Below are 26,524 nucleotides of genomic sequence, written 5' to 3'. Positions count from 1 at the left end.
CATACATACGTATTTGAATTTTGTAAAGAAACACTACAGGTGGGGATGTGTTGCTACGAGTAAGGAGAAGAACACAAAGTGAGGAACTTTCGTTGCTTTTTTCGAAAAAAAAAAAAGACAAGACTTTTTCTCACTACGCCGTCCATCATCAAAGGTTTCATCTTGTTCCCTCTAATCATTCCGATCTTCAGATTTCTACTGGTCTCGAGCCAGAGATGTGAGAGAGACCATCACGTACCTCTCTTTTGATCCATTGAATTGCTTGCTGCTAATCTAATTCCGGTTCTGTTATACTATATACCACTAGTGTTAAACTCTAATCTTGATTCAAGCCTCTTTGTTGGATTAAGATCACAGATTCACAGGTCCCTCAGATCAAATTTCCTCAAAAGTTGGTATCTTTGGATTTGATTATGGTGTCCAAGATTGTTTCTTGATTCATTACTTGCTTTTGCAGAAAAGAGATGGGTATATACCTTAGCTCCCCCAAAACGGATAAGTTTTCAGAAGATGGAGAGAATGATAAACTTAGATATGGTTTGTCCTCTATGCAAGGCTGGCGTGCCACCATGGAAGATGCTGTGAGTGAAAACAAAATATCAAAAATTTGAAACCTTTTCTCTTTTTGTTTGTTCTTCTGCTGATTCAGTCAAATGGGTTTTTTTAAATTTGGTAGCATGCTGCAATTCTTGATCTGGATGATAACACTTCCTTCTTGGGTGTCTATGATGGCCATGGAGGTAAAGAAAGAAACATTTAGTACATGGAATCCTTTTAAGTAGATGGAATCTCAAATGCATTTTGGGTAGTGGTGTAGGTAAAGTTGTTTCAAAGTTCTGCGCCAAGTATCTACACCAGCAGGTTCTCAGTGATGAGGCATATGCAGCTGGAGATGTAGGGACTTCTCTTCAAAAGGCTTTTTTCAGGTAACATTACCAACTTATTCTGCAGCAACAAGAGTCAGTTTTTGCATAAAGTTGTTGTGGTCATTGTAGAATGGATGAGATGATGCAAGGACAGAGAGGATGGCGAGAACTGGCGATACTAGGTGACAAGATCAATAAGTTCAGCGGAATGATTGAAGGGTTTATATGGTCACCAAGAAGCGGTGACAGCGCTAATAGACCTGATGCTTGGGCCTTTGAGGAAGTAAAATCTTTGTTACCTGCATAATTGCTATGCTTCTTCTTCTTGTGTTATAGAAGATCCAATTAGTATTACTAAGCAAAAGTTAAAAGTTAGATATCTAAGAATTGGTGCTATGGTTGGTCAAAACAGGGGCCTCATTCTGATTTTACTGGACCTAACTCTGGGAGCACAGCATGTGTGGCTGTTATCAGACACAATCAGCTCTTTGTTGCAAATGCTGGTGACTCACGTTGTGTGATATCCAGAAAGGGTCAGGTACATTATTACCCATTTGATTAAAGACTTTGGCGTCTTTATCTTCTTTTTTTTGGTTACAAACGTGTGTGTGTTTACAGGCTTACAATCTTTCTAGAGATCACAAACCAGATCTTGAAGCTGAGAGAGAAAGGATATTGAAAGCTGGTGGCTTTATTCACGCTGGTCGTGTCAATGGAAGCTTGAATCTAGCAAGAGCTATCGGTAACCTCATCTTCTTTACACAGTTGCAACTTGTTTTACATGCATCTCGCTGAGTGGAGCTGTCCTTTACAGGTGACATGGAATTCAAGCAGAATAAGTTTTTGCCAACTGAAAAGCAAATCGTTACCGCCAGTCCTGATGTAAACACTGTAAGTGGAATCTAATGCCTCTTCTCTCTTTCTCCTGAAAACATCTTCCGTGTGTCACTTTTAGTTTCTCCTCTTCAGGTTGAACTCTGCGATGACGATGATTTCCTTGTTCTTGCCTGTGATGGAATTTGGTAAAATCAGTTTTGAGTTTTTCAGACAAGTTCATTATACATGTTAGAGATATTGAAACACCTGTCTTGGTTCATCTCATATCTGCAGGGACTGCATGTCAAGCCAACAACTCGTTGATTTTATACATGAACAGATGAATACGGTAAAACTAACTTGATTAGTCTTCTTTGGATTAATACTAAATTTCTTTTCTCCAGTTGGATTCTACAGTCTCTCTCTTTTGGTCGTTAATTAATATTCAGGAAACCAAACTCTCAGTGGTATGTGAAAAAGTTCTAGATAGATGCTTGGCTCCAAACACAGCTGGTGGTGAAGGCTGTGATAACATGACCATGATCTTGGTTCAGTTCAAGAAGCCTGTTCAGTCCACAGAACCTAGCCAAGCTGAAGCAAGCTACAATGAGCCTAGCTCATCAAACTAGCCCCATCCTCTGAGTCAAGGAAGATGATGACATATAGTAGTTTGGTTCACATTGTAAATTCTTTTGAAAGACATTAATAGCACAATCTGACTTTCCTGAAGGTTAGACTTTTGTCCCACGAGTTCCAATAATACAGAAGGAATGATTGACTTGTTATGATGTTGGCCTTAAAATAAAACAATATGACATTTACACAACATTATGTTTTGTACACTTTACATGACACAAGACTCTTCTGCAGTTGCTTCACTTAGCGTAGAGCTCTGCTGTGTAAAATTGTCAAGCTCTATTCGGAAGCTGTTCATATGTCCCTGTGTTGGGGCTGAAACCTCCAGTCACCATTGTCTGGTACACAGCGTAAGCGTGCTCATGTTTTCCAGACAAACTGTATCCACGGATCATAGCGTTAAATGTAAAAACGTTTGGCCCAAGACCAACTCTTTGCATCTCATTGTAAATCTTCCCAGCTTCTTCCACCATTCCCGCCATACCAAAATTCAGAATCAAGGAGTTGTAAGTGTATAGATCAGGTGTGATGATTCCTCTGCTGTTCTTCATCTCATTGTAAAGCTCAAGAGCTTCTTCAAGCCTCTGAGACTTCCCTAGTCCGTTGATTATGAGATTGTAACATACCACATCAGGATCAAGGCCAGATTCCTTCAGCTCCCTGAAGTAATGCAAGCCTTCATCCACTCTTCCGACCATACAAAGGCAATCCACTAGAACCGAGTAAGTCTTGAGATCCGGTCTGACTCCTTCTTTAACCATCCTTCTGAACAACTTGCACGCTGCATCAGCCTCACCCGCTTTTCCAAACCCGTTGATGAGAATGTTGTAGATAGCACAGTTTGGTCTGCAGCCATAGTCCAACATTCCTTCAAAGAGTTGTTTCGCTTCATACAATCTCCCTGACTTGGAGAGACCATCGATAAGGGGACCATATGTGCAAGCCGTTGGAGAGAAGTCGCCATCACTGATAAGGTCATAGTATAAATCAAGAGCCTCATCCACATTTCCTGATTTCACCAGTCCGGAGATGACAATGTTGTGAGTTATTATGTTTGGTACGCAGTCATGGGGAGACATCTCTTTGTACAGCTCAAAGAGTTCGTCTATTTTTCCTGATTTTCCATAAGCATCAAGCAAGAAGTTGTAGGTAGCAGCATCTGGGATGCAACCAGTGCTCTTCATCTCTAGGAACAGTTCCTGTGCTGTCTCAATCATATCAGCTTCAAGAAGCCCACCGATTAGCAGATTATAGGCCGGAAGTTTGGGATGGACACCAAGATCTTTTGTGAACTTCTCAAATAAAGTTTTAGCACCTGAGGGATTACCATGTTTGAAAGAGTATCTGATCATTGGCACCAGGATCGATTCACCATCTTGACAAATCCCATTAACGACCAATCTCTCAGAAAATGAAACTGCACTGTCTATTCCAGCTTCAGCCAAGACAGATCCCATCAAGTCCTCCCAGAAAAGAGCAGCGGGTTGTTCACCGCAGCTGTGAAGAAAGTTAGCGGTGAGTTTGTAAGCATCTTCGACTAAACCGGCCTTGACAACACCCGGAAGGAGAGTGCAGAGGGTGACAAAATCAGGGTAAACCAGTTTCTTCATCTGGTGGAAGAAACACATCGCTTCTTTGACTTGACCGTTCTTCATCAAACCATAGATAATAGTATTGTAAGTAAACACATCTGGTACACAACTCATCTTGAAGAACATCTTCAAGGCTAGCATCACCTCGTCGTTTTTGCAAAGACAGTCAAAAAGTGTGTTGAATGTCACTGTATTAGGTGGACAGCCTTTCATCTCCATCCCTTCAAACAACTCAATCGCCTCCTGGATTTTACCATTTTTGCCTAAACCTGAGAGCAATGTGTTGTAAGTCACAACTGTAGGCTTGAGCTTCATCTCCTTCATCCTCATAAACATCTCCCACGCCTCGTCCACTCTATCAGCCTTGAAAAGAGCGTTGATCAAAGAGTTAACAACGATCACATCAGGTTCGCAATTGCTCTCCACCATCTCAGAAAGCAGCTTGAGGGCTTCGTCTATCTCCCCAACTTTACTATAACACCTCATCATCATGTTATAGGTTACTGAATCAGGGGCTAGCCCTATGTTCTTCAACCCATAGAAGATTCCTTTTGCTTCTTGAACTCTTCCGGATTTAGCTAGACTGTAGAGAGACGCATTACATGCTACAATGTTCGGAGCTATTCCTTTGTTCTTCATCTCCTCAAACGTCTCAAGAGCGCTGACGGAATCTCCAGACTTCCCATAGTAATCAATAAAAACAATGTACGTATATGCAGTAGGCTTAACCCCCAGAGACTCCATCCTACCAAAAACCTCAAGCGCATCGTCCAACCTGTGAACTCTCAAGAGACCACAGATCAAAGTGTTGTATGTATGCAGGTTAGGTGAGACACCTCGCTCCCTCATCACGTCCAACGTATCAAACGCCTCACCGAAACTCCCAGCTTTGCACAGAGCATCTACTAGAATAGTGAAGGTTACAACGTCAGGCACATGACCATCCTTCTCCATCTCACTCCAAAACCGCCTCACTGAATCCAAATCTCTGTTGTCACTAAACCTATCCAGCAAAGTAATATAAGTCACACGATCCGGTTTATGTCTTCCCGTTTTCATCTTTGCGAAAACCTCTTTAGCACAGTCAAGCTTCCCAGCAGTACAAAGAGCATCAATAAGAACAGTGTAGGTAACCACATCAGGTCCACATCCTTCTTCATCCATCCGCTTCAGTATACCATACGCTTCATTAATCTTCCCCGCTCTACCAAGCACACGGATACATATAGTAAACGTGTAGACGTTAGGCTTCAACCCCAACGTCTCCATCTCTTCAAGTAAACACATCACAGCTTCAGTGTCCTTTCTTTTCCCTAATCCGACCATAAGTGAAGAGTACGTCTTCAAACTAGGCCTAAAACCGTCAAATACCATCCTCCTATAAACCTCCATCGCCTCTGTGCAGAACCTAGACTTAAGCAAGAGATGAATCAACCCGTTGTATGAATACGCATTCAACACAAAACCAGACTCTCTCATCTTCTCAAGTGCGTAAGGCGCTTGCCTCAACCCACCTTTAACAGAAAGACACTTGAATATAGTCAAGAACGTGGTGCTATCTCTCTTTATGATTCTCTTCTGCATCAAATCAAACACGTAAGCCATATCCTCGATTCTACCATCGACCCTCAAAGCTTCAAGCATGTAGTTGCAACTCTCAGTGGTGTGAACTAGACTCGAACTCTCAGCTGCTGATTTGAAATACGAAAACGCAGAATCAGTCTCAGGAAACGACGTTAGAATCTTGGTGACTTCACCTGAAGATATCAACGTCTTCTTGTTTGTCATAGGAACCGAAAAATCAGAACTTTTCATGGAGACTACACTATACGATCTCATGGTCTTCTTTCTCCGGTGAAACACAGACCCAACATTTAAAGGTTGGAACTTTAATCTTCCTTTGATGTTACTACTAATTATAAAAGCATCACTGACCGTAAGATCGCCGCACAGAGTCGTGGAGCAGAGTAAAGCTGTCATCTTTAAGAATTAAACCAAGAGAAGTTGAAGCCAAAACAGAGATGGTTCGTCACATTTCAAATTGCGAAGCTGTGAAGACTAACAAACACGAGGAGATACACATACTGATAACTGAGAAGTCATAGATACTTCGGTGAACCGGAAGAATCTCCGGTGAAAAGAATCTTGTCGAAAGGATAATATCTCAGTGGCTCGCTCGCTTCACTGCTAGCTAGCTTCTCACTGTACTTTCTTCCCTCCTAAAATATCTTGAGGCCCAATAGTTGGCCCATTTGTAGAGGCCTGTTACACTCACTTTTCTTAACGATATAACCCATTTCGTTTCCTTCAATTATTATTTGCTTTTACTTTTTATTATGAGTATTTTTCTTTGCTTTGCTTGCAGACTAAAAAGTGTTAATAATATTTTTAGCGGAATATAAAAAACGTTCTCTTAACTTTTAACTAAAAAAAACTAAGAATCGGTTCTTAAATAAACCGATTCTTAAATAAAACGGTTTCTTCTATTCCGACGGTTTCTTATATTCCGCTAAGAATATCATCTTAAGAATTCCTCGTTAATCAACTCTAACATTCTGAATTATCCTTTTTAGGTGTTAACTAATTAGATAGTCATAATAACCATTGTTTCACTTGGTTTACACTGTTAAAGCCACTAATTAATCCAGAAACAAGTGCAAAAGCGAGTCTGATTATATGAATAAAATTTTAAATTAATATTAGTAACAACAAGACTAGGGAGAGAGCAAAGATCTCTCTCTCTCTCTTTCATTTTCTAAAAATTAATAAATAGAATATAATTTCAGATTAAAGTTTCTCTCAGAAGAAGGCCCAGAATCCAAGAACAAGCCCAACGACACCAAAGAAGCTGGTGAGCTTAGCAGCACCACTAGTAGGAGCAACGGCGGGACCGTCGGACGGTGAAGGAGCTGGAGAGAAAGCAGAGCTATGAGGAACGAAGACGACAAGGCGAAGCTTCTGACCCTTTTTACAGTGACCCTCTGTTCCACTGATAAAGTAGACCGGACCGGGTTGGTCTAGCTTCACCTTGGTGTTCCCATCAGTGTAGCTGGCTTTGGGACTCGTGGTGTTGCATTTCTCGTAAGCCACTCTCGTCACTTGCAGAACTGAGTCTTTACCGGGTTCGTAGCTGAATACTGGAATAACAACAACATGTTACAATGTCAGAAACAGAGTTGTATCGATGATTAATGTACAAAAAGAAATGAGGAATTGAAGTTATACCGAGAAAGTCGCCGAGAAGGAAACGAGACTTGTCAGCCCATTCGTTGAAAGAGAAAGAAGAGGAAGAAGGGATCTTCCAGTCACCGGTTTCTCCACCGACTGTAACCTCATTGGCATTTACGGACAAGAAGAAAATGCAGAGGAAGATAGTGACCTGAAGAGAAGAATAAGAAGCCATAGCTAACAAATATTTTTGTACTGAATGTAACACCTCACAAGTATTAGTGTGAGTGTGATGAATGAGTTGGAGATGAAGGGCCTGGGAGGATCTTGTGTGGTTTTTATAGATCTAAAGAGACTTTACTAGCCGTTGAAGTTTATTGAAAAGAAAATAAAGGAAACGTTGAAATAGCCGTTGCCCGTTGGTGAAAGGTGAACGTAACGGATAGGAAAGAGTCGAGACATGGTGGTCCCCTGGAGAACTGGTCAAGCTAGCTGTTTATGTTTTAAATTTACAATAGTTCTCTATAAGAATTTTTTTTTTCAAAAATAGCAATTTTTAAATAATTTATTTAATAAATTCAACTTATTGATGAAAATTTCTGAAAAAATACTTATTTATCAACAAAAAATTTTGTTATCTTAATTTTTAAATCACAATTTCAAATATAAAATTATTCTCTATAGAAATGAATTTTTTTTCAAAAGTAGCGTTTTGTAAAAAAAGGTTTTGTAAAAGAAATTAAAAATGCAACCTATTGATGAAGAAATCTAACAGAATACTAATATACCAACAAAAACTTTAGTTATCCTAATTTTTAAGTCGCAATCCCAAATCTACAATAGTTCTCTATAGAAATAAAAACTTTCCAAAAATAACACATTTCATAAAAATTATTGAAAAAATGCAATCAATTGATGAAATATTCTAAAAGAATACTCATCTATCAACAAATTTTTTTTGTTATCTTCATTTCTAAGTCACAATTCAAAAAATAGCAGGTTTTTAAAAAATTATTTGAAAAATGCTTGATAAAAAATAGTGAAAGAATACTCATCTATTAACAAAAAATTCTTGTTATTCTAATTTTTAAGTCACAATCCAAAATCTACAATAATTATCTATAAAAATCAAAACTATCCAAAAAGAGCAGCTTTCGTAAAAATTATTGAAAAAATGTAATCTATTGATGAAAAATTCTGAAATAATACTCATCTATCAACAAAAATTCTTGTTATACTAATTTCTAAGTCACAATCCAAAATTTATAATAGTTCTCTATAAAAATGAAAATTATCCAAAAATAGAAGGTTTTTAATAATTATTTTAAAAATACAACCTATTGATAAAAAAATCTGAAAGAATACTCATCTATTAAAAACAATTCTTCTTATACTAATTTCTAAGTCAAAATCTACAATAGTTTTCAGTAAAAATGGAAACTATCCAAAAATAGTATGTTCTTAAAACATTACTTTAAAAATTCAACCTATTAATGAAAAAACATTATTTTAAAAATTCAACCTATTAATGAAAAATTCTGAAAGAATACTCATCTATAAACAGAAATTCTTGTTATCCTTATTCTAAGTCACAATCTCAAATCTACAATAGTTCTCTATAAAAAACTTTTCAAAAATAGCAATTTTGTAAATATTATTGAAAAATGTAACCTATTGATGAAAAAATCTGAAAGAATACTCATCTATCAAAACAAATTCTAGTTATCCTAATTTCTAAGTCACAATCAAAAATCTACAATAGTTCTCTATAGAAATAAAAACTTTCCCAAAATATCAGCTTTCGTAAAAACTTATTGAAAAATGCAACCTATTGATGAAAAATTCTGAAAAAATACTCATCTATCAACAAAGTTTTTTGTTATCCTAATTTCAAAGTCACAATCCCAAATGTACAACAGTTCTTTATAGAAATGAAAACTTTCCAAAAATAGTAGTTTTTATAAATACTATTGAAAAATGTAACCTATTGATAAACAAATTCTGAAAGAATACTCATCTATCAAAAAAAATTCTTGTTGTCCTTATTTTTAAGTCACAATCCTAAATCTACAATAGTTCTCTATAAATGAAAACTTTCCAAAAATAGGAGGTTTTTTAAAAATTATTTAGAAAATGAAACCTATGGATGAAAAATTCTGAAAGAATACTGATCTATTAACAAATATTCTTGTTATTATAATTTCTAAGTCAGAATCCAAAATCTCTAATAGTTCTCTATAAAAATCCAAACTATCCAAAAAGAGCAGCTTTCGTAAAAATTATTGAAAAAAATGTGACCTATTGATGAAAAATTCTGAAATAATACTCATCTATCTACAAAAATTCTTGTTATACTAATTTCTAAGTCACAATCCAAATTCTACAATAATTCTATATAAAAATGAAAATTATCTAAAAACAACATGTTTTTAATAATTATTTTAAAAATACAACATATTGATGAAAAATTCTGAAAGAATACTCATCTATTAACAAAAATTCTTGTTATATTAATTTCTAAGTCACAATCCAAAATGTACAATAGTTCTCTATAAAATGAAAACTATCCAAAAATAGCATGTTTAAGAAAATTATTAAAAAAATACAATCTATCGATGAAAAATTATGAAACAATACTCATCTATTAACAAAAATTCTAGTTATCCTAATTTCTAAGTCACAATCCAAAATCTACAATAGTTCTCTATAGAAATAAAAACTTTTCAAAAATAGCTGCTTTCGTAAAAATTATTGAAAAATGCAACCTATTGATGAAAAATTCTGAAAGAATACTCATCTATCAACAATTGTTTTTTTTAATCCTAATTTCAAAGTCACAATCCCAAATCTACAATAATTCTCTATAAAAACAAAAACTTTCCAAAAATAGGAGTTTTTTAAAAAAATTATTAAAAAAATGAAACATATTGATGAAAAATTCTAAAAGAATACTCACCTATTAACAAAAGTTCTTGTTATTCTAATTTCTAAGTCACAATCAAAAATCTAAAATAGTTCTCAATAAAAATCAAAACTATCCAAAAAGAGCAGCTTTCGTAAAAATTATTGAAAAGATGTCCTATTGTTCTCTACAGAAATGAAAACTTTCTTAAAATAGCAGCTTTCGTAAAAATTATTGAAAAAATAGAACATATTGATGAAAAACTCTGAAAAATACTCATTTATCAACAAAATTCTTGTTATTCTAATTTCTAGGTCACAATCTCAAATCTACAATAGTTCTTTATACAAATAAAAACTTTCCCAAAATAGTAGCTTTGGTAAAAATTATTTAAGAAATATAACCTATTAAAAAACACATTCCCAAATCTACAATAGTTCTCCATAAAAATGAAAACCTCCAAAAAGCAGGTTTTTAAAACATTTATTTGAAAAATTCAATCTATTGACGAAAAATTCTAAAAGAATTTACATATATAAACAAAAATTCTTGTTATCCTTATTTCTAAGTTACAATACCAAATCTACAATAGTTTTCTATAAAATGAAAACTTTACAAAAATAGGAGGATTTTTAAAAATTATTTATAAATGCAACCATCGATGAAAAATTCTGAAAGAATACATATCAATCAAGAAAAATTCTAGTTATCCTAATTTTCAAGTCAAAATTCCAAATCTGTAATAATTCTCTATAGAAATAAAAACTTTCCAAAAATAGCAACTTTCGTAAAAATTATTGAAACAATGCAACCTATTGATAAAAAATTCTGAAAGAATACTAATCTATCAAAACAAATTCTTGTTATCCTTATTTATAAGTCACAATCTCAAATCTATAATAGTTCTTCATAAAAATGAAATTTTTCTGAAAAACAGAGGTTCTTAAAAATTATTTAAAAATGCAACCTATCGATGAAAAATTCTGAAAGAATACATATCCATCAATAAAAATTCTAGTTATCCTAATTTCTAAGTCACAATCCCAAATCTACTATAGTTTTCTATAGAAATGGAAACTTTCCAAAATAGCAGCTTTCGTAAAAATTATTGAAAAAATGCAACCTGTTGATGAAAAATTCTGAAAGAATACTCATCTATCAACAAAAACTCTTGTTATCCTAATTTAAAAGTCACAATCCCAAATCTACAACAGTTCTCAATAGAATTGAAAACTTTCCAAAAATAGCAATTTTGGTAAAATTATTGAAAAGGTAACCTATTGATGAAAAATTCTGAAATAATACTCTTTTATCAAAACAAATTCTAGTTATCCTTATTTCTAAGTCACAATCCCAAATCTAAATAGTTCTCGATAAAAATGAAAACTTTCCAAAAATAGGAGGTTTTTTTAAAAATTATTTTAAAAATGCAACCTATTGATGATAAATTCTGAAAGAATACTCATCTATCAGCAAAAATTTTAGTTATCCTAATTTCTAAGTCACAACCAAAATCTACAATAATTCTCTATAGAAATAAAAATTTCTAAAAATAGCAGCTTTCGTAAAAATATTGAAAAAATGCAACCTATTGATGAAAAATTCTGAAAAATACTCATCTATCAACAAAATTCTTGTTATTCTAATTTTTAAGTCACAATCTCAAATCTAAAATAGTTCTCTATACAAATGAAAATTTCCAAAAATAGGAGGTTAAATTTTTTTTTTTTAAAAATGCAACATATTGATGAAAAATTCTGAAAATACTAGTCTATCAATACAAATTCAAGTTATCCTAATTTCTAAGTCACAATTTCAAATCCACAATTGTTCTCTATATAAGTAAAAACATTCTGACAATAGTAGCTTTTGTAAAAATTATTGAAAAAATGCAACCTATTGATGAAAAATTCTGAGAATACCAATCTACCAATACAAATTCTAGTTATCCTAATTTTTAAGTCATAATCCCAAATCTACAATAGTTCTCTATAAAAATGAAAACTTTCTTAAAATTGCAGCTTTCGTAAAAATTATTTAAAAAATGAACCTATTGATGAAAAATTCTGAAAAATACTCATTTATCAACAAAATTCTTGTTATTTTAATTTTTAAGTCACAATCTCAAATCTACAATAGTTCTTTATACAAATAAAAACTTTCCCTAAATAGCAGCTTTGGTAAAAAATATTTAAAAATACAACCTATTAAAAAACACAATCCCCAATCTACAATAGTTCTCCATAAAAATGAAAACTTTCCAAAAATAACAGGTTTTAGAAAAATTATTTGAAAAATCAAATCTATTGACGAAAAATTCTGAAAGAATACTCATCTATAAACAAAAATTCTTATTATCCTTATTTCTAAGTCACAATCCCAAGTCTACAATAAATCTTTATAAAAATGAAAACTTTTCAAAAATATGAGGTTTTTAAAAAAATATTTAAAAATGCAGCCTATCGATGAAAAATTCTGAAAGAATATATATCTATCAATAAAAATTCTAGTTATCCTAATTTCTAAGTCACAATCCCAAATCTGCAATAGTTTTCTATAGAAATAAAAACTTTCCAAAAATAGCAGCTTTCGTAAAAATTATTGAAACAATGCAGCCTATTGATAAAAAATTCTAAAAGAATACTCATCTACCGAGACAAATTCTTGTTATCCTTATTTCTAAGTCACAATCTCAAATCTACAATAGTTCTTCATAAAAATGAAATTTTTCGAAAAACAGAGGTTCTTAAAAGAATACTCATCTATCAACAAAAAATCAAATTATCTTTATTTCTAAGTCACAATCCCAAATCTACAATAGTTCTCTATAGAAAGAAAAACTTTCCAAAAATAGCAGCTTTCGTAAAAATTATTTGAAAAAATGCAACCTATTGATGAAAAATTCTGAAAGAATACTCATCTATCAACAAAGATTCTTGTTATCCTAATTTGAAAGTCATAATCGAAATCTACAATAGTTCTCCGTAGAGATAAAAAATTTCCAAAAATAGCAGTTTTTGTAAAAATTATTGAGAAATGTAACATATTGATACAAAATTTGAAAAAAATACTCATCTATCAAAAAAAATTATTGTTATCCTTATTTCTAAGTCACAATCCCAAATCTACAATAGTTCTCTATAAAAATGAAAATTTTCCAAAAATATGAGGTTTTTTAAAAATTATTAAAAAAATACAATCTATCGATGAAAAATTATGAAACAATACTCATCTATTAACAAAATATCTTGTTATACTAATTTCTAAGTCACAATCCAAAATCTAAGATAGAAATGAAAACTTTCCAAAAAAAAACAGCTTCTTAAAAAGTTATAAAAAATGCAACATATTGATTAAAAATTCTCATAGAATACTCATCTATAAACAAAAATTCTTGTTATCCTTATTTCTAAGTCACAATCTCAAATCTACAATAGTTCTCTATAAAAATGAAAACTTTCTAAAAATACCAGGTTCTTAAAAAAATATTTAAAAAATGCAATTTATTTATGAAAAATTCTGAAAGAATACTCACCTATCAACAAAAATTCTAGTTATCCTAATTTCTAAGTGACAATCCCAAATCTACAATAATTCTCTATTGAAATAAAAACTTTTCAAAAATAGCAGCTTTTGTAAAAATTATTGAAAAATGTAACATATTGATGAAAAATTCTGAAATAATACTCATCTATCAAAATAAATTCTTGTTATCCTTATTTCTAAGTCACAATCTCATATCTACAATAGTTTTTATAGAAATGAAAATTTTCCAAAAATAGCAGGTTCTTAAAAAGTTATTTAAAAATACAACATATTGATGAAAAACTCTGAAAGAATACTCATCTATCAACAAAAATTCCAGTTATCCTAATTTCTAAGTCACAATCCCAAATCTACACTAGTTCCTTATAGAATTTTTTTTTTCCAAAAATAGTAGTTTTCATAAAAATTATTGACAAATGCAACTTATTGGTGAAAATTTCTGAAAGAATACTAATCTATAAACAAAAGTTCTTGTTATCCTTATTTCTAAGTCACAATCCCAAATTTACAATAGTTCTCTATAAAAATGAAAACTTTCCAAAAATAGCAGGTTCTTAAAAAGTTATTTAAAAATGCAACCTATTGATGAAATTTTTTGAACGAATACTCATCTATCAACAAAAATTCTAGTTATTCTAATTTCTAAGTCACAATCTCAAATCTACAATAGTTATCTATAGAAATAGAAACTTTCCAAAAATATGCGCTTTTGTAAAAATTATTGAAAAAAATGCAACGTATTGATGAAAAATTCTGAAAGAATACTCATCTCTCAACAAAAATTCTTGTTATCCTAATTTGAAAGTCACAATCCTAAATCTACAATAGTTCTCTATATAAATGAAGACTTTTCAAAAATAGGAGTTTTTGTAAAAAATATTGAAAATGTAATCCATTGATGAAAAATTCCGAAAGAATACTCATCTATCAAAACGAATTCTTGTTATCATTATTTCTAAGTCATAATCCCAAATCTACAATAGTTCTCTATAAAATGAAAATTTTCTAATAATAAGAGGTTTTTTAAAAATTATTTAAAAAATGTAACCTCGGAGAACCATTGCAATTATACTATTGCAGTGTAGATTTATAAAGGAGCTTTGATTGGATACAGATACATTGCAATTATACTACCTCGGATAGTGATTTTAAGTGGTATGTATGACGTATACGGAACAGAGACAGTAAGCAAACTTCACAGAAACACTAAAGCTGTAACAGCAAAGCTAGACATTTTCTCTTATAGAAAATCATCTAGGTGAAACTAGACCAGAGTCTTCCGAACATGTTATGGAAGAAGAAGATTCCGAGTTGCACCATTCTAGTCCAGCTCGAGAAGATTCAGGAACACGCTTAGCAAGCAAGCGGGCTGCGTCTTTCCACCATGAAACCTCGGTTTCTTTCTCCTGTAGTCTGCGTTCAACGCGACTCAGAGCAGTCTCTAGCTTTAGTAACTCATCTTGTTGCCTTGCCTCTAGTAGTTCATGCAGCTTTTTCTCAAGTTCATACGGACAGACTCCATATCTTTCATCTGTCACCATCTCTGGTACATGGTTCTCGTTGTCCTACAAACACCCAAAAAATAATAGTTTTGAGTCACATCAAGAGCCTGTTCATAGCCAATATAAAAAAGATAAAAAAAGGTGGTTTGTGTGATACTTTAAGTTTGTGTTGCCTTTGTATCTGATCCTTTGTATGTCCATCCTCTGGTTTTGAGACCTCATGTTCAGAGTTCTCCTCTTGAAGACCACTTGTTGATGACCCTGCGAAAATGGATGAAGCCAAATCCGAAATGACTTGAGGAGAAAACTGGTTACCCCTTGTCTCTTTTGGATATGCATCATTCTTCTCCAGTTCTTCTTTTGCGTTTAGAAGAAGCGTCTCCATTTGCGTTCTCAGGTTTGTCATTTTGTCAAGCTCAGTTTTACTTGCAACAACAAGATACAGCAAGAATGAGCCTATCCCCATTTCCAAAGGTGTTTCTCTGCTTTGTGATTCTGCACAATATAATGAAAACTTGGTAAATTATGATGTAAACAAGTGTAAATTTATAACAAAAGCCACCGAAAATCAAGCTCTCATGAAAAATCAAGATTATAGAAACACGAAAAATTAAGAAGAATCTTGAAAGATCGTATGAGTCTAGAAAAATTATATTAGTTTAGAAATTAGGTTAAATCCTTCATTATATAGACTAATGCAAACTGTAGTTTACTTTTCATGAGTAATAATTTTTTTTCCCTAAACAAACACCTTTGTGTAATTTACTATCATCAACTTATCATAAAACATTAAGCCATTTCAAACTGTAGGAAAGGGAAAAATACAAAGTTCTCACCAAATCTAGGAGTCTCTGGCTTCTCATCCAACGGCTTACTATCGTTGATGCGTTTAGTTGAACACCTCAAGGAAGCCAAATGGTGCCCTCCATTATCTTCTTCATCTTGTACCACTCTCTTCCCTTTGGAACTTCGGAGGCCAGAAAGCAACCGAGACACGACCCTCCTAGGCGTGTAACACTGGACGACTATGCAACCATCTCCCTTTCTCCTCCGCGAGTGTCGTCCATGGCCTTCCATTGAAACAAATCATGGGTTTTGAGGTTTGAGATAGGAAAGGAGATTTAAAAAGGAAGAAGGTTTGGTGGCTGGAGGGACCGAGGTTGGGTTGACATTGATAATGGTGGGAACAGGGAACGATGAACAGATGGGGAAAGGAAATAAATGAGAATCACGAGAGTTGCAGAGATGATAGAGAAATAAGGAGGGAAACTTTGAATATTTTGTTATTTGAATGTTTGTTAGGAATCTTCTCCAATCATTTAAAATGATTTCAAATGAATTTAAACTATTTAAAAAAAAATTATAAGCAGACCAAATTTTTACAAATTGTTTTTGTGATAACATTGTCTAGCCATTTGAAAACTAATAGACATTAAAATTCTCTTGAATGCTCATGATTTATAATTTGCTTATAGTTTTTTATATACAATTAATTTTCCATCTTTTTCTCCCAATTAAAAGTTATATTTTAAAAAGGAAAAAAAGAAACGCCATTCATTTTTCTAAGGATGAGAAACCAAAACAAAAGCATTCACTGAAACTAGCTTCATGTTCTAGACTGCTCCATCAACCTCCCTGATATAGCAGCCGCAAGAGCAGCTGTGAACTTTGAGTCTTTAGTTAACGAAGACGCCATTTGCTGAACCAGAACCTCTTGCATCGTTCCCTGACCACTACGAACCAGATTCAAAGTCACAGTGCTTGATCCAACTTGGCTTGTAACATCCCCTTCAGAACCGTTTGGACCTAAGTGGTTATGCGTCCCTTCGTATGTAGCTACCAGTATGGATGGATCCTCTGCGCTGCGTTGCACCTGAACAACATCAACACAAGCCACATAAGATCATTAGTTTCTGAATAAGCAGAGATAAACATTTATAATTGAAAACCAACTCAATGTTTGTAAATTACCTTCTTTTTAACTGGACATGAAGGCGCAAACGAACATCTAAAGTAAGCTCTAGGCGAGGGGTTATCTCTTGTAACCTTTTGTCCGTATTTCCTCCATTGATACCCATCTTTTACTGTCTGCAAAGTAATACAACACTCTGTTTAATTAATTCTTATGCCTCCATAACAAACATAGACAATAATATCGAATATTGCAAAAATTCTGACAAAACACTTACCAAGCTTGTGTCGGAAGAATCAGAAGGCACGTAGACTGTTGAAACATTTGCTTTGCTGAAGCTATCAGTGACTGGTCTTTTGCATGAAAGAACCTGATAATGATCTTCGTTGCTGGAGCTGTTCTCAGTTTTTCCACCGCTGAGTCCATTACCCAACCCTAATAACTCATACGAATCTTGTTTTCTTTTCTTTGTCGGTTGCTCGATCTGATCCATTTCAGGGCTTTTTCGACTCTGAAGCTTCTCCAAATGGTGATGTAGTGCGTGGTAGTTCTCCCAGACTGTTGCTAACATCTCAGTTAGTTTCTTGTTCTCTGAGTTGACTCGGTTTAGCTCCTCTCTCAACTCACTTGCGTTCTGTTTCCTTTCCAAATCAGCAGAGGTCGAAACCTTGACCTCCTTCTTCTGAAAATGTGAACACATGATTAGTTACAACAGTTCCAATCAACAAAAATGTTATTAAGGATATAGATCATGCGAACTCACCGGAAGTTTTGCCGGGAAATTACGATCGAAAGGGTTGGTGTTGAGGTCAAGAAAAGATGAACAGTCCATTACAAAAAGTATTTTATTAATGTTTTAAAGACACAAACCAAGTCTGGATTTGCTTTCTTTGGTCGTAAGTTGGTGGTCCGAGTGAATGAGCAATGGTTTCTTTATATATACAAAACTGGAAAGAGTGATGTGTGCATATTAACATTAAGAAAATAAATTAGTAAATAAAAGTTTTCGGAAAGTCGTTGGCAAAGTGATGATAAATATAAAAAGCTGTCTTCGATAAAGTCTAAAGACATTAAAGACTTTCGTGATGGGGTTACAGTGATTGGCTAGATCAATGAGTTTATATAAAAACAAACAAGTAAAGAAGAATCAACAATAGCTGCGGCAGTGTCCCATGCGCCAGAAGAAAGTTTTGGACGTCATTCATAACTTTCAATATGGTCGGATTCGTGTTTCCTTTTAATTATTCTTTTCAGTTGGGTGAAATTTATTTTAAAGATATAGTGACCATAACAATTACGAACTTTCCCTTGACTCGCTTGACCTATTGACTCTTGATTCGGAGGTCGGCAATTCTTTTTCTATTATTTCCTTCGTTTATATAAGAAAAACTTTGGTAAGTTGTATGTGTTATTGCAATAGTTGTTGAGATAATATTTAAATCTAGCATTTAATAAATAATACACTAATTAAATGATTGAGTACAACACTTAATAAAAGAATACACGACAATAGCTGCATTAGTACAGATATTTTTTTGGAACATATTAATATAGATATATTTATGATATTATAACGCTCATCTTTGAACGCTTTCTTAATTTGATTCCTTTTTAGAGAAAGACATTTGTTTATCGATGGAAGACGTATGGCAGGGTCGACATTTTATCCGTTAAATTTAATCTGATTCGTTTGTTATTCGTTTCAATTCGATTTGAAAATTCTGGATATCCGTAAACTTTCGAAGCAAAACAAATACTAAAAATCAATATCCGTTAAAATCACAAATATTAAAATTTTGCAAAGTAGATATCTGCTCCGATCTGACAATATATAAATGCATGTATATTTTGATTATATTTAAAGTTTTAAATATATAAAATTATATAATTATTATTCTAACATATGATTTGACAAATTATATTCACATTATTACTTATATAAAAGTATTACATAAAAAGAAGAATTTTTTTTTATGACAATTATATTTTTTTAAGTTTTGTGTTATTATAATTGTTAACTTAGTTTAATTTTTTTACAAAATATGTAGATTCACTAATTCTTTTAATTTTAATTTTATATATCATGCAAAAAAATATTTTACAAAACAAATTTGTATCAACTTTTTAAAATTATTTGTATTAATCTAAACGGATGAGATATCAATAAAGTATTCGTAAATATCCGCAAATATCTATTTATTTTCCGGATATCTATATTTTTTAAAAACAAAGCAAATCGAAAATTAAATATCCGTAATATACGAAGCAAATCATAAATACTATTAAAAATCTGATATCTGATCCGTGTTCAATGTATTGTGAGATTCGACCAAAAAATTTGATTAATCTTAAAAAATTTAAATATATATAAATATATTAGTCGATCATAAAAAAATTGGTGGAGGAGAATACAAAAACGTGGAAATTTTGGTGGAGAAAAAGACAAAGAGGCAGGACCCACACGGGGAAAGGGTGACAAATCTTGACCGGACTCGACCGCGACTTCCAACTTGAGTGAGGCTTTATGGTGTGAACAAGTTGCCACCTTGGGCGGCTCCGACAGGACCGACACCGACCTGTTTTTTTTTGCTCAAAAGTGAATAGTTTAGTATCATTTTAATTCAACTATTCCGTTTCTTTCAACACACAATGAATCAATGATACAAAAAATTACTAACCACTGTTCAGTGCAGATTCTGAAAGATTTGGTTGTTCCATAAAATTATACAACCTTTTAAATATGCATGAGTTTTTATTTATGGCCTGTAGCTTGACAAAGATGGAATCATAGAAATTATTATTAAAAAAAGTCGTGTAGGGTTATTTTTTTCTTTATTGTAGAAACTAATTTAATTTTAAAACGTAACTAGTTTTTGATTCCAAAGAAAACGTAACTGGTTTCAAATAAGTTTGTTTTTATTTTCCTTCGATCGTAGAACTACTTTCATTTTGAATTGGTCAAGCAACCAACAAAGATATTGGTCAGGCCTAACCATCCATTTATGATAATATTGTTGATGAAGAAAATAGTTAGGGCTCAAGGAAAAGTTAATTAAATACGTCTTCACAGATGGAAAAGGATCAGATAGTACTTGTGGTTTATTGGTCCTGAATGGATTAATAAGACCTCATAATATAAAGACCATTCTAAGTCGTCCGTCTAAAACCCCCTCTCTCGGATATAATTCTACATGACGACGTCAACGTGATGGCGTCACGAATCTGCATCCATTAGCATGATGCAATAACCTTTTATTTTACTGAAATTTGGTGATGCAATAACCTTTAAGATTATATCTTTTGTTTAGCTCTTCACATCTGACTATTCAAAAGCTATCAGAAGCATCATCATTTTCTTTCTTCAAATTTAATTTAAACTCGTACTTATCTGCAATAGCTTTATCTAACAATTGTGCACATACACAGAGCCGTGCTTATGGCAATGGAAAAAGGCAGTGGCCTCAGGCCGCATTTTTCATCAAAAATTAAAGACCCCTATTTTTTAAAATACATTAGTTTATATGTGTTCTATGATTTATAAATGTTTTCCTCTTCGAGATTATGTCAATGTTTGCATCATTTATTCGTTTTTATACTTAAAATTTAATTTCACATTAGAATTTTACTACACATTGTAGATGTAGTAGGGTGTAAATTATAGTAAATTTATATGTATATTTAAATAGTTCTAACAGGAAATGATATATTGATTGATAATTTTTTGTTGTAATAATATCTTCTCAAACAACAGAAAATTGCAACATAACTTAAAAAAATGAACTGTATTTATAATTTTCAATCATTTTCTTTCTTTTTTATTATTTTTTTCTTTTCATAAACTGCCTTAGGGCATGTTTAATGGAGGTTCTTAAATATCTTATTTAATAACCGGTTCTTACCTGTTTTAGTTAAAAGTTAAGAGACGGGTTCTTTTATTCCGCTAAAAACTTCATCCTAAGAATCCTACATTACACATGCTATTAGGCCCAAAAAGCCCGAGCACGGCGTCGGCACAGTGCACTTATGAGAGTATAGTGCACAAATGCTCAAAACAATTATAGAATTATTGGAAATAGAGATCACTAGGACCATACAAAAAGATGCTAACAAGCAAATTGGTTGACTCGGAAAATTTTACAACGTAACAAATCATTATATATGAATTATAGAGTTACAGGAAAAAGAGATCACTAGCTATGACCAGAGAAAAGATGCTAACAAGCAATTGATTGACTCGAAAATTTTCACAACGTAACAAACCATCATATATGAATATAGTATGCATAGAAATATATTACATACTATCTTTAAGAAAGACTTGAGTTGATGAAGAGTCAATCTAACTAAAGGTTAAACGTAATATAATGCACGTGCCTCTTCTGAACGGTAGTGATGCGTCCATGATTCACCAGCCTCGTACGTAAGTAACCCCTACGTCATCCTTTGTGCATCACGCATGCACACGCCTTTTCCTTAGTCTTCTTTTTTTTCTTCATCTAAAATTTAAATTGACCTGGAGTGGAATTGTTGAAACGTAATATCTTTTTTTTTTCATTAGGTTTTGTAAAATTGGGCCTCTCTGAGATCAACTTTAAATTAAGTTCGAACCCCTCTAAGACATTATGAGATTATATTTTCCCCCAGTTTTAAGGGGAAACAAACATACAAGTGGTGCAAGAGTAGACAAGAGAATCCAATACTAATAGGTCACAATCTTACGAACAGAACCCAATCTCAAGAACCACACCGAAAATAACAAACCGAAACAACTTTTCCTTTGGTGTTAGTTTCTCAAACCAAACTAAATTACTGGGACTCTGAGCAGAGCCGGACCTGAGATTTTCGGAGTCTTATTCGAAATAAAGATGAACTTATCGTAGCTTTGATAATAAAAAGCAACATCTAAAAAACTATAGAACAAGAAAAAATCTCTGGTTTTCTTATGAACTTGCTTTCTTTTACGGAGTAAAGAGAAGAGGAGAAGTTGAAAAGACTATCTCTCGTAAGTTTCCTCTAGTAAGTTAAGAATGATGTTTTTTACTTATTTAAATTTATTATAATATTTACGATTATTTAAATAAAAATAAAGTACAGAAAGTCGAATAACTTACCGTAAGTTACTTGCGCTAATGTTAATAAATTATATTTTTTATTTTGTACAGTACAAACCAAAACTTTGTTTTTTAGTTTGGCTTTGCACATAAAATTAACTAGGTGATTTAAAAAAATTTTTAACAGATAAATATAAATTATATTTTAACAGATAAATATAAATTATATTTTAAAATAAAATTTTATTAATATTATAAATTTTTTTTTTGTATCAATATTTTAATATAAATTTTATTTAATTAAACATAAAAATTATATTTAAGAATATGCATTTATATATTTGAAATTATAATCTTAGATAGATTTTTCTATCTATTTATTTTAATTAAATATATTAAATAAATTTGTAAAAGTTGCATAATTACCAAAAATTAAAATTAAACAATATTTATAAAATTTGTAGATATATAAGTAATGATTTTACGATTAAATTTTTATAATTTTCTAAAAAAATTGTGTACATTTTTGAAAATTTTAGTAATAAAATTGTATAATTGAAAAATATATAATTAAATTATATTTCAAAATTTATAATGTCATATTTGAATATATTTATTTTAATGATGATTTATGAGTTATTCCCATATTCTAAATTTTTTTCCAAAAATAGAAATTGACATAAAATGTAATATATGAGTTATTACCTTATTTTAAAAAGTTTACCAAAAATATAAATTACCATTAAATGCAATTGTCCATATCATATTAAGATATAAGACATATCATCAGTTTCAGTAGTCATGTCATATTTGTTTTGTGAAATTGATTATATAAAGGACATGTGGCAAAATCACTTCGCAAATATATTCTAGGGGATATATTAACATTACATATCTACAAAGGGAAAAATTAGAAATGGGGGCCCCATTAGGTGGTGGGGGCCCTACACGGATGCTTCGTGAGACTCTGCCCAAGCCTGGCTCTGACTTTGAGACACTTACAAGACTTGAAAAACCATGAGAAGAGAGACCAAATGACAAGAGAGAAGTGTAAGCTTCTATCTATATTTTTAGACTTTTTGACAGCCACGAGTCCTCTCAGTGTTGTCTCTTTTGTCTCCTAAACCCAACCCTATAATGTACATAGGGAACAACTGAAAATGGGCAAATTGAGTTCAAGGAGATGTAATCTTGACACAATTTCAAGGTTCGCATAGCGCAAGAACGACGTTCTAGCAATCCCTGCATTAGTACATTACAACATCTTCTGCCACTACTCTTCTTGCCTTAACCTTAACACATGAATTCACATATAATTGAGAAAGATGTTTAGTACAACATCTCTGCTACTAAACCAGAGAAGTAAGAGACGTTGATAACAGGGGCCCACTCAATAAACCTCGGTGAACGGCCGATACAGTAATGAGAAGAAGGTTAAAACTAGGCATGCGGGTAGGGTCAGAATGGTTAGTTCGTTTTGCACGAAATTTGGTTTATTCCAGTTCGGTTAACAAGGTTAGTTCGGTTTGCAGTTATGAACACTATATCAATGAGTTTCATAAGTGATTAATCGGCCTTAAGCATTTGCATTAATTAAGGGCAACAAAAAATATTATGGTATGGTATCGTTACACTCTTGTCTATAACCAAAATAAGATATTGTTTGAATGAATAGAGTTACTACAATATATGTTACGCAGTGCAAGAGAGCTGAGGAAGACGGTTCCTCTGCCGAACAAGCTCGTGCATGTCTTGCACAATCTTGAACACCGCTTCAGGTCTAGCCAGCCTCAATGCATTCTGCGACATTATCTCCAACTGTCTCGACCGCGGTTCAAACCATTCCGCTACAATCTTTGATATCTCTATTGGTGATTTTGAAAATTCCCCACATCCGTTCTCCACCACGTACGGCACATTCCCTGCCTCCTGCACTCACATTCATAACCACAAAAGTTCAAAAACCTGAACCAGATATAAAAGGAGGGATGTTTTTAAAAGTTGAACTCACTTGACCAGCAATGTAACCATTTAAGATTATCGGTAGCCCTCTTATCATAGCTTCAGCTATAGTGCCTGGACCAGCCTGCACAAGAGAAAGCCACCACCACCAAAAATAAGAAACAGTTAGTCTAACGTCACTTGTTGTGGTTGAGTACACAATGTTGAAACTAAATCAACTATAGACACCTTATATGGTTCCAGGGTTTGGTTATGTTTGGGTTACCTTTGTAATGATGCAGTCACAGGCACCCATGCATTCCTCCATCTTTGTTATAAACCCCTTAACCTGTGACAGAGAAGAAAACCATTTCAGTGACTTGCATTAAATGGCTAAGAATGTTTTGATTTGGTTTTTAAGGGCAACCTGGACTGGTATTTTCCAATCTAAGGAGCTTAATCTGGTTTGCAGTTTCTTGTTCCGTCCACATATTATAAGAACCTGACCAACTGCTTCACCAAGACTCTCGTCATACAAAGCATCTCCAAGAGCTCTTGCTGTTGCCTCTATAGGACCCATTCCTTCACCTCCTCCCATTAACAAAACGGCTGGAAGATTGTCATCCATCCCTAGTTCCCTTCTCAAATCAACCTGTAGTGTATCAAATATATACCATTGAACTTGGATATGTTTGAAACAGACAAAGAAAGAGAACTTTCTAAAAAACCAACCTTTGGGCGAACTGGTTTCACAAAGGAAGGTCGAACAGGAAGGCCATAGACTTTGATTTGTGATGTCTTAAGTCCGGCCTTCTGTGCCCTTTTCACCACTTCTGTTGACGGGCAATAACATCTTGTCACAAGCTTATGAAACCTAAACATCGAAGACAAGGATCATGTAAACTTTTTTTTCTTACAAAAGTGAAATAGAATCTCTAAAGCATGAACGATTTGACTTATAAAACTTAACCATGTGGGATGGCAAGTGCTCAAGTCTGTAATAACGGTCGTGAAGACGATTTTATCAAGCAGCCCCTTTGATCTAAGGACACGAAGTGGGACGTGTTGCATCAACGGATGAACACTGATAATAATGTCTGGTTGATATTTCATCAACCCTTGTGCAATTTCCCTGTATGTACATGTGAAATTACGTTTTGAGAGTGACAGAGAAATTATTTAGTTGGAGGAGTAACCAAACCATAGACCTAGGAGCCTCACCTGGCGATAAAAGTTGAAGTTGCTGCAAAATTTGACTGGTGAATAACGCGTGGAGCTGTACCATAGTAAGTCATTTTCCAAAGAGTCCCATGTTTCACCAAGAAATTATAGCTCCTGGGAAGCTGGTTGAATGGCCAGGGTGTGTGATCCGTCCACAAATCCGTAATAAACACCTGCGCAAACACTCTTAAATGTACTGAACTAAATCAATAAACAATCCACATTCCATGACCTACTCAATCATTCCAAGACACAAATCTAAATTTATTCAGCTGAGACATTCTAAAGCAACCAAGTGGCTACAACACAATGTCAAACTCTAAGTTATCTTCTTACACAATCCAAACATCTATAAACGTTTCTGCAGCAATGTATACTCATTGATGCTAAACAGATACACAGTTTCACACACTTAGCTGAGGCATTCTAAAGCAACTAAGTGAATGTAATACAGTGTTAAACTCATAAAGTCATCTTCTTACACGAACCAAACAACTATAAACTTGTCTGAAATTATGTGTCCTCATTGTTTGAGATGCTAAACAGATACACAGTTCGTTATGAAAAGTTGTAAGAAACTCACAGTGAAACTCAGCCAAAACACCACTCATCAAAAATCAAAACTTTTCAAAGACGAACCTGGTACTCATCCCCAAACTCATGATTGAAAGCAGCTTTAATGGCTTCAGCGGAAGCTCTGTGACCACCACCAGTATCACTCATCAAAATCAAAACTTTCTTGGGCCCATCAGCTTCCACACCACTCAACGGCAAACCCTCCTCCCCCAAAACCCCATCGGTCTCATTCACCCCAACCCCACTCTCATCTCTCGAAACCCCAACGGAGGCGAAGCTCTCGGGAACAACCTTATCGCAGTGAAACCTAATAAAGCTATTGAATTCACTTATAAACCTACGGAGACTCGAGCCTGCACTGCTCTTAGCGTTCAAGCTCAGTGAAGCTAGGGCCTTTCGCGTTGCTCTCCGGGGGGTTAAAGTCCGTGTACCGTTGAAGAACAATGCATTGGAGGTTGAGAGAGCAAACCCATCTGGGTTCGAAGAAGGAGACCGGTTTAGGGAGGCTAAACCGGTGAGACGTGTGAGGAAGCCAAAGGCGGAGGATGCTGATTCATGGGTTGTTGCCGTTGAAGGGTTTTGCATTTTCGATAGATTAGAGAGAGATTGCAGCGATGGAAAGATACGATTTTTTTATGGAGTGTTTTGTTCTTTTTGTACATACAAGCAAAGGACTCTGTTTTTTTTTTTTGGCTAAACCGAAAGCTTATCCGAATATTCTATTGGCAAATTCTACCAGCATTCAACTGACCAATCAGCTAATTTTATGCCAAATGTAAATATCGTGATCGTGTC

General features: G+C 33.5%; 6 protein-coding genes across 12 annotated transcripts; 1 reads left to right on the top strand and 5 right to left on the bottom strand.

Annotated features, from left to right (window-relative positions):
• Positions 1–2,510, top strand: LOC106423363 (probable protein phosphatase 2C 60). 6 transcript variants are annotated; one of them, XM_048763293.1, is made up of 12 exons: positions 96–154; positions 308–391; positions 458–581; positions 677–740; positions 818–926; positions 996–1,149; positions 1,279–1,404; positions 1,485–1,608; positions 1,681–1,757; positions 1,836–1,888; positions 1,977–2,031; positions 2,132–2,510. In XM_048763293.1, the coding sequence occupies exons 3-12, from the start codon at positions 465–467 to the stop codon at positions 2,309–2,311; spliced, it is 1,059 nt and encodes a 352-aa protein (XP_048619250.1). In that variant the 5' UTR covers positions 96–154; positions 308–391; positions 458–464; the 3' UTR covers positions 2,312–2,510. The 6 variants fall into 6 exon arrangements, with proteins under 6 accessions (XP_048619247.1, XP_048619251.1, XP_048619248.1 ...); XM_048763290.1 differs by lacking the exon at positions 308–391 and having other exon boundaries at positions 1–154; XM_048763291.1 differs by having other exon boundaries at positions 66–365.
• Positions 2,389–6,108, bottom strand: LOC106423362 (pentatricopeptide repeat-containing protein At4g31850, chloroplastic). Its single transcript, XM_013864137.3, has one exon. It carries the CDS (start codon positions 5,888–5,890, stop codon positions 2,591–2,593), a length of 3,300 nt encoding a protein of 1,099 aa, XP_013719591.2. The 5' UTR covers positions 5,891–6,108; the 3' UTR covers positions 2,389–2,590.
• A 474-nt stretch (positions 6,109–6,582) lies between these two features.
• On the bottom strand, positions 6,583–7,400 carry LOC106423333 (early nodulin-like protein 1). Its single transcript, XM_048763295.1, has 2 exons — positions 7,136–7,400; positions 6,583–7,047 (listed from the first exon to the last, which is right to left on the bottom strand). Exons 1-2 carry the CDS (start codon positions 7,311–7,313, stop codon positions 6,710–6,712), a joined length of 516 nt encoding a protein of 171 aa, XP_048619252.1. The 5' UTR covers positions 7,314–7,400; the 3' UTR covers positions 6,583–6,709.
• A 7,170-nt stretch (positions 7,401–14,570) lies between these two features.
• On the bottom strand, positions 14,571–16,313 carry LOC106423298 (protein POLAR LOCALIZATION DURING ASYMMETRIC DIVISION AND REDISTRIBUTION-like). The gene is made up of 3 exons (XM_013864082.3): positions 15,865–16,313; positions 15,186–15,523; positions 14,571–15,091 (listed from the first exon to the last, which is right to left on the bottom strand). Exons 1-3 carry the CDS (start codon positions 16,103–16,105, stop codon positions 14,777–14,779), a joined length of 894 nt encoding a protein of 297 aa, XP_013719536.2. The 5' UTR covers positions 16,106–16,313; the 3' UTR covers positions 14,571–14,776.
• Positions 16,314–16,466: 153 nt separating this feature from the next.
• Positions 16,467–18,030, bottom strand: LOC125590153 (WRKY transcription factor 18-like). The gene is made up of 4 exons (XM_048763288.1): positions 17,704–18,030; positions 17,218–17,622; positions 17,000–17,116; positions 16,467–16,901 (listed from the first exon to the last, which is right to left on the bottom strand). The coding sequence occupies exons 1-4, from the start codon at positions 17,770–17,772 to the stop codon at positions 16,635–16,637; spliced, it is 858 nt and encodes a 285-aa protein (XP_048619245.1). The 5' UTR covers positions 17,773–18,030; the 3' UTR covers positions 16,467–16,634.
• Positions 18,031–23,554: 5,524 nt separating this feature from the next.
• LOC106368692 (monogalactosyldiacylglycerol synthase 1, chloroplastic) lies at positions 23,555–26,422 on the bottom strand. Of its 2 annotated transcripts, none has more exons than XM_013808706.3 (8): positions 25,793–26,422; positions 25,154–25,326; positions 24,903–25,064; positions 24,665–24,806; positions 24,360–24,584; positions 24,219–24,281; positions 24,003–24,077; positions 23,555–23,920 (listed from the first exon to the last, which is right to left on the bottom strand). In XM_013808706.3, the coding sequence occupies exons 1-8, from the start codon at positions 26,312–26,314 to the stop codon at positions 23,684–23,686; spliced, it is 1,599 nt and encodes a 532-aa protein (XP_013664160.1). In that variant the 5' UTR covers positions 26,315–26,422; the 3' UTR covers positions 23,555–23,683. The 2 variants fall into 2 exon arrangements, with proteins under 2 accessions (XP_013664160.1, XP_022569615.1); XM_022713894.2 differs by having other exon boundaries at positions 25,154–25,339; positions 25,793–26,353.
• Positions 26,423–26,524: the final 102 nt, after the last annotated feature.

This window comes from Brassica napus, chromosome C7 (assembly GCF_020379485.1).
Source record: "Brassica napus cultivar Da-Ae chromosome C7, Da-Ae, whole genome shotgun sequence".
Classification (NCBI taxonomy): domain Eukaryota; kingdom Viridiplantae; phylum Streptophyta; class Magnoliopsida; order Brassicales; family Brassicaceae; genus Brassica; species Brassica napus.
Note: the sequence above shows the minus strand (reverse complement) of the source record. Positions and strands in the feature narration are given on the sequence as shown.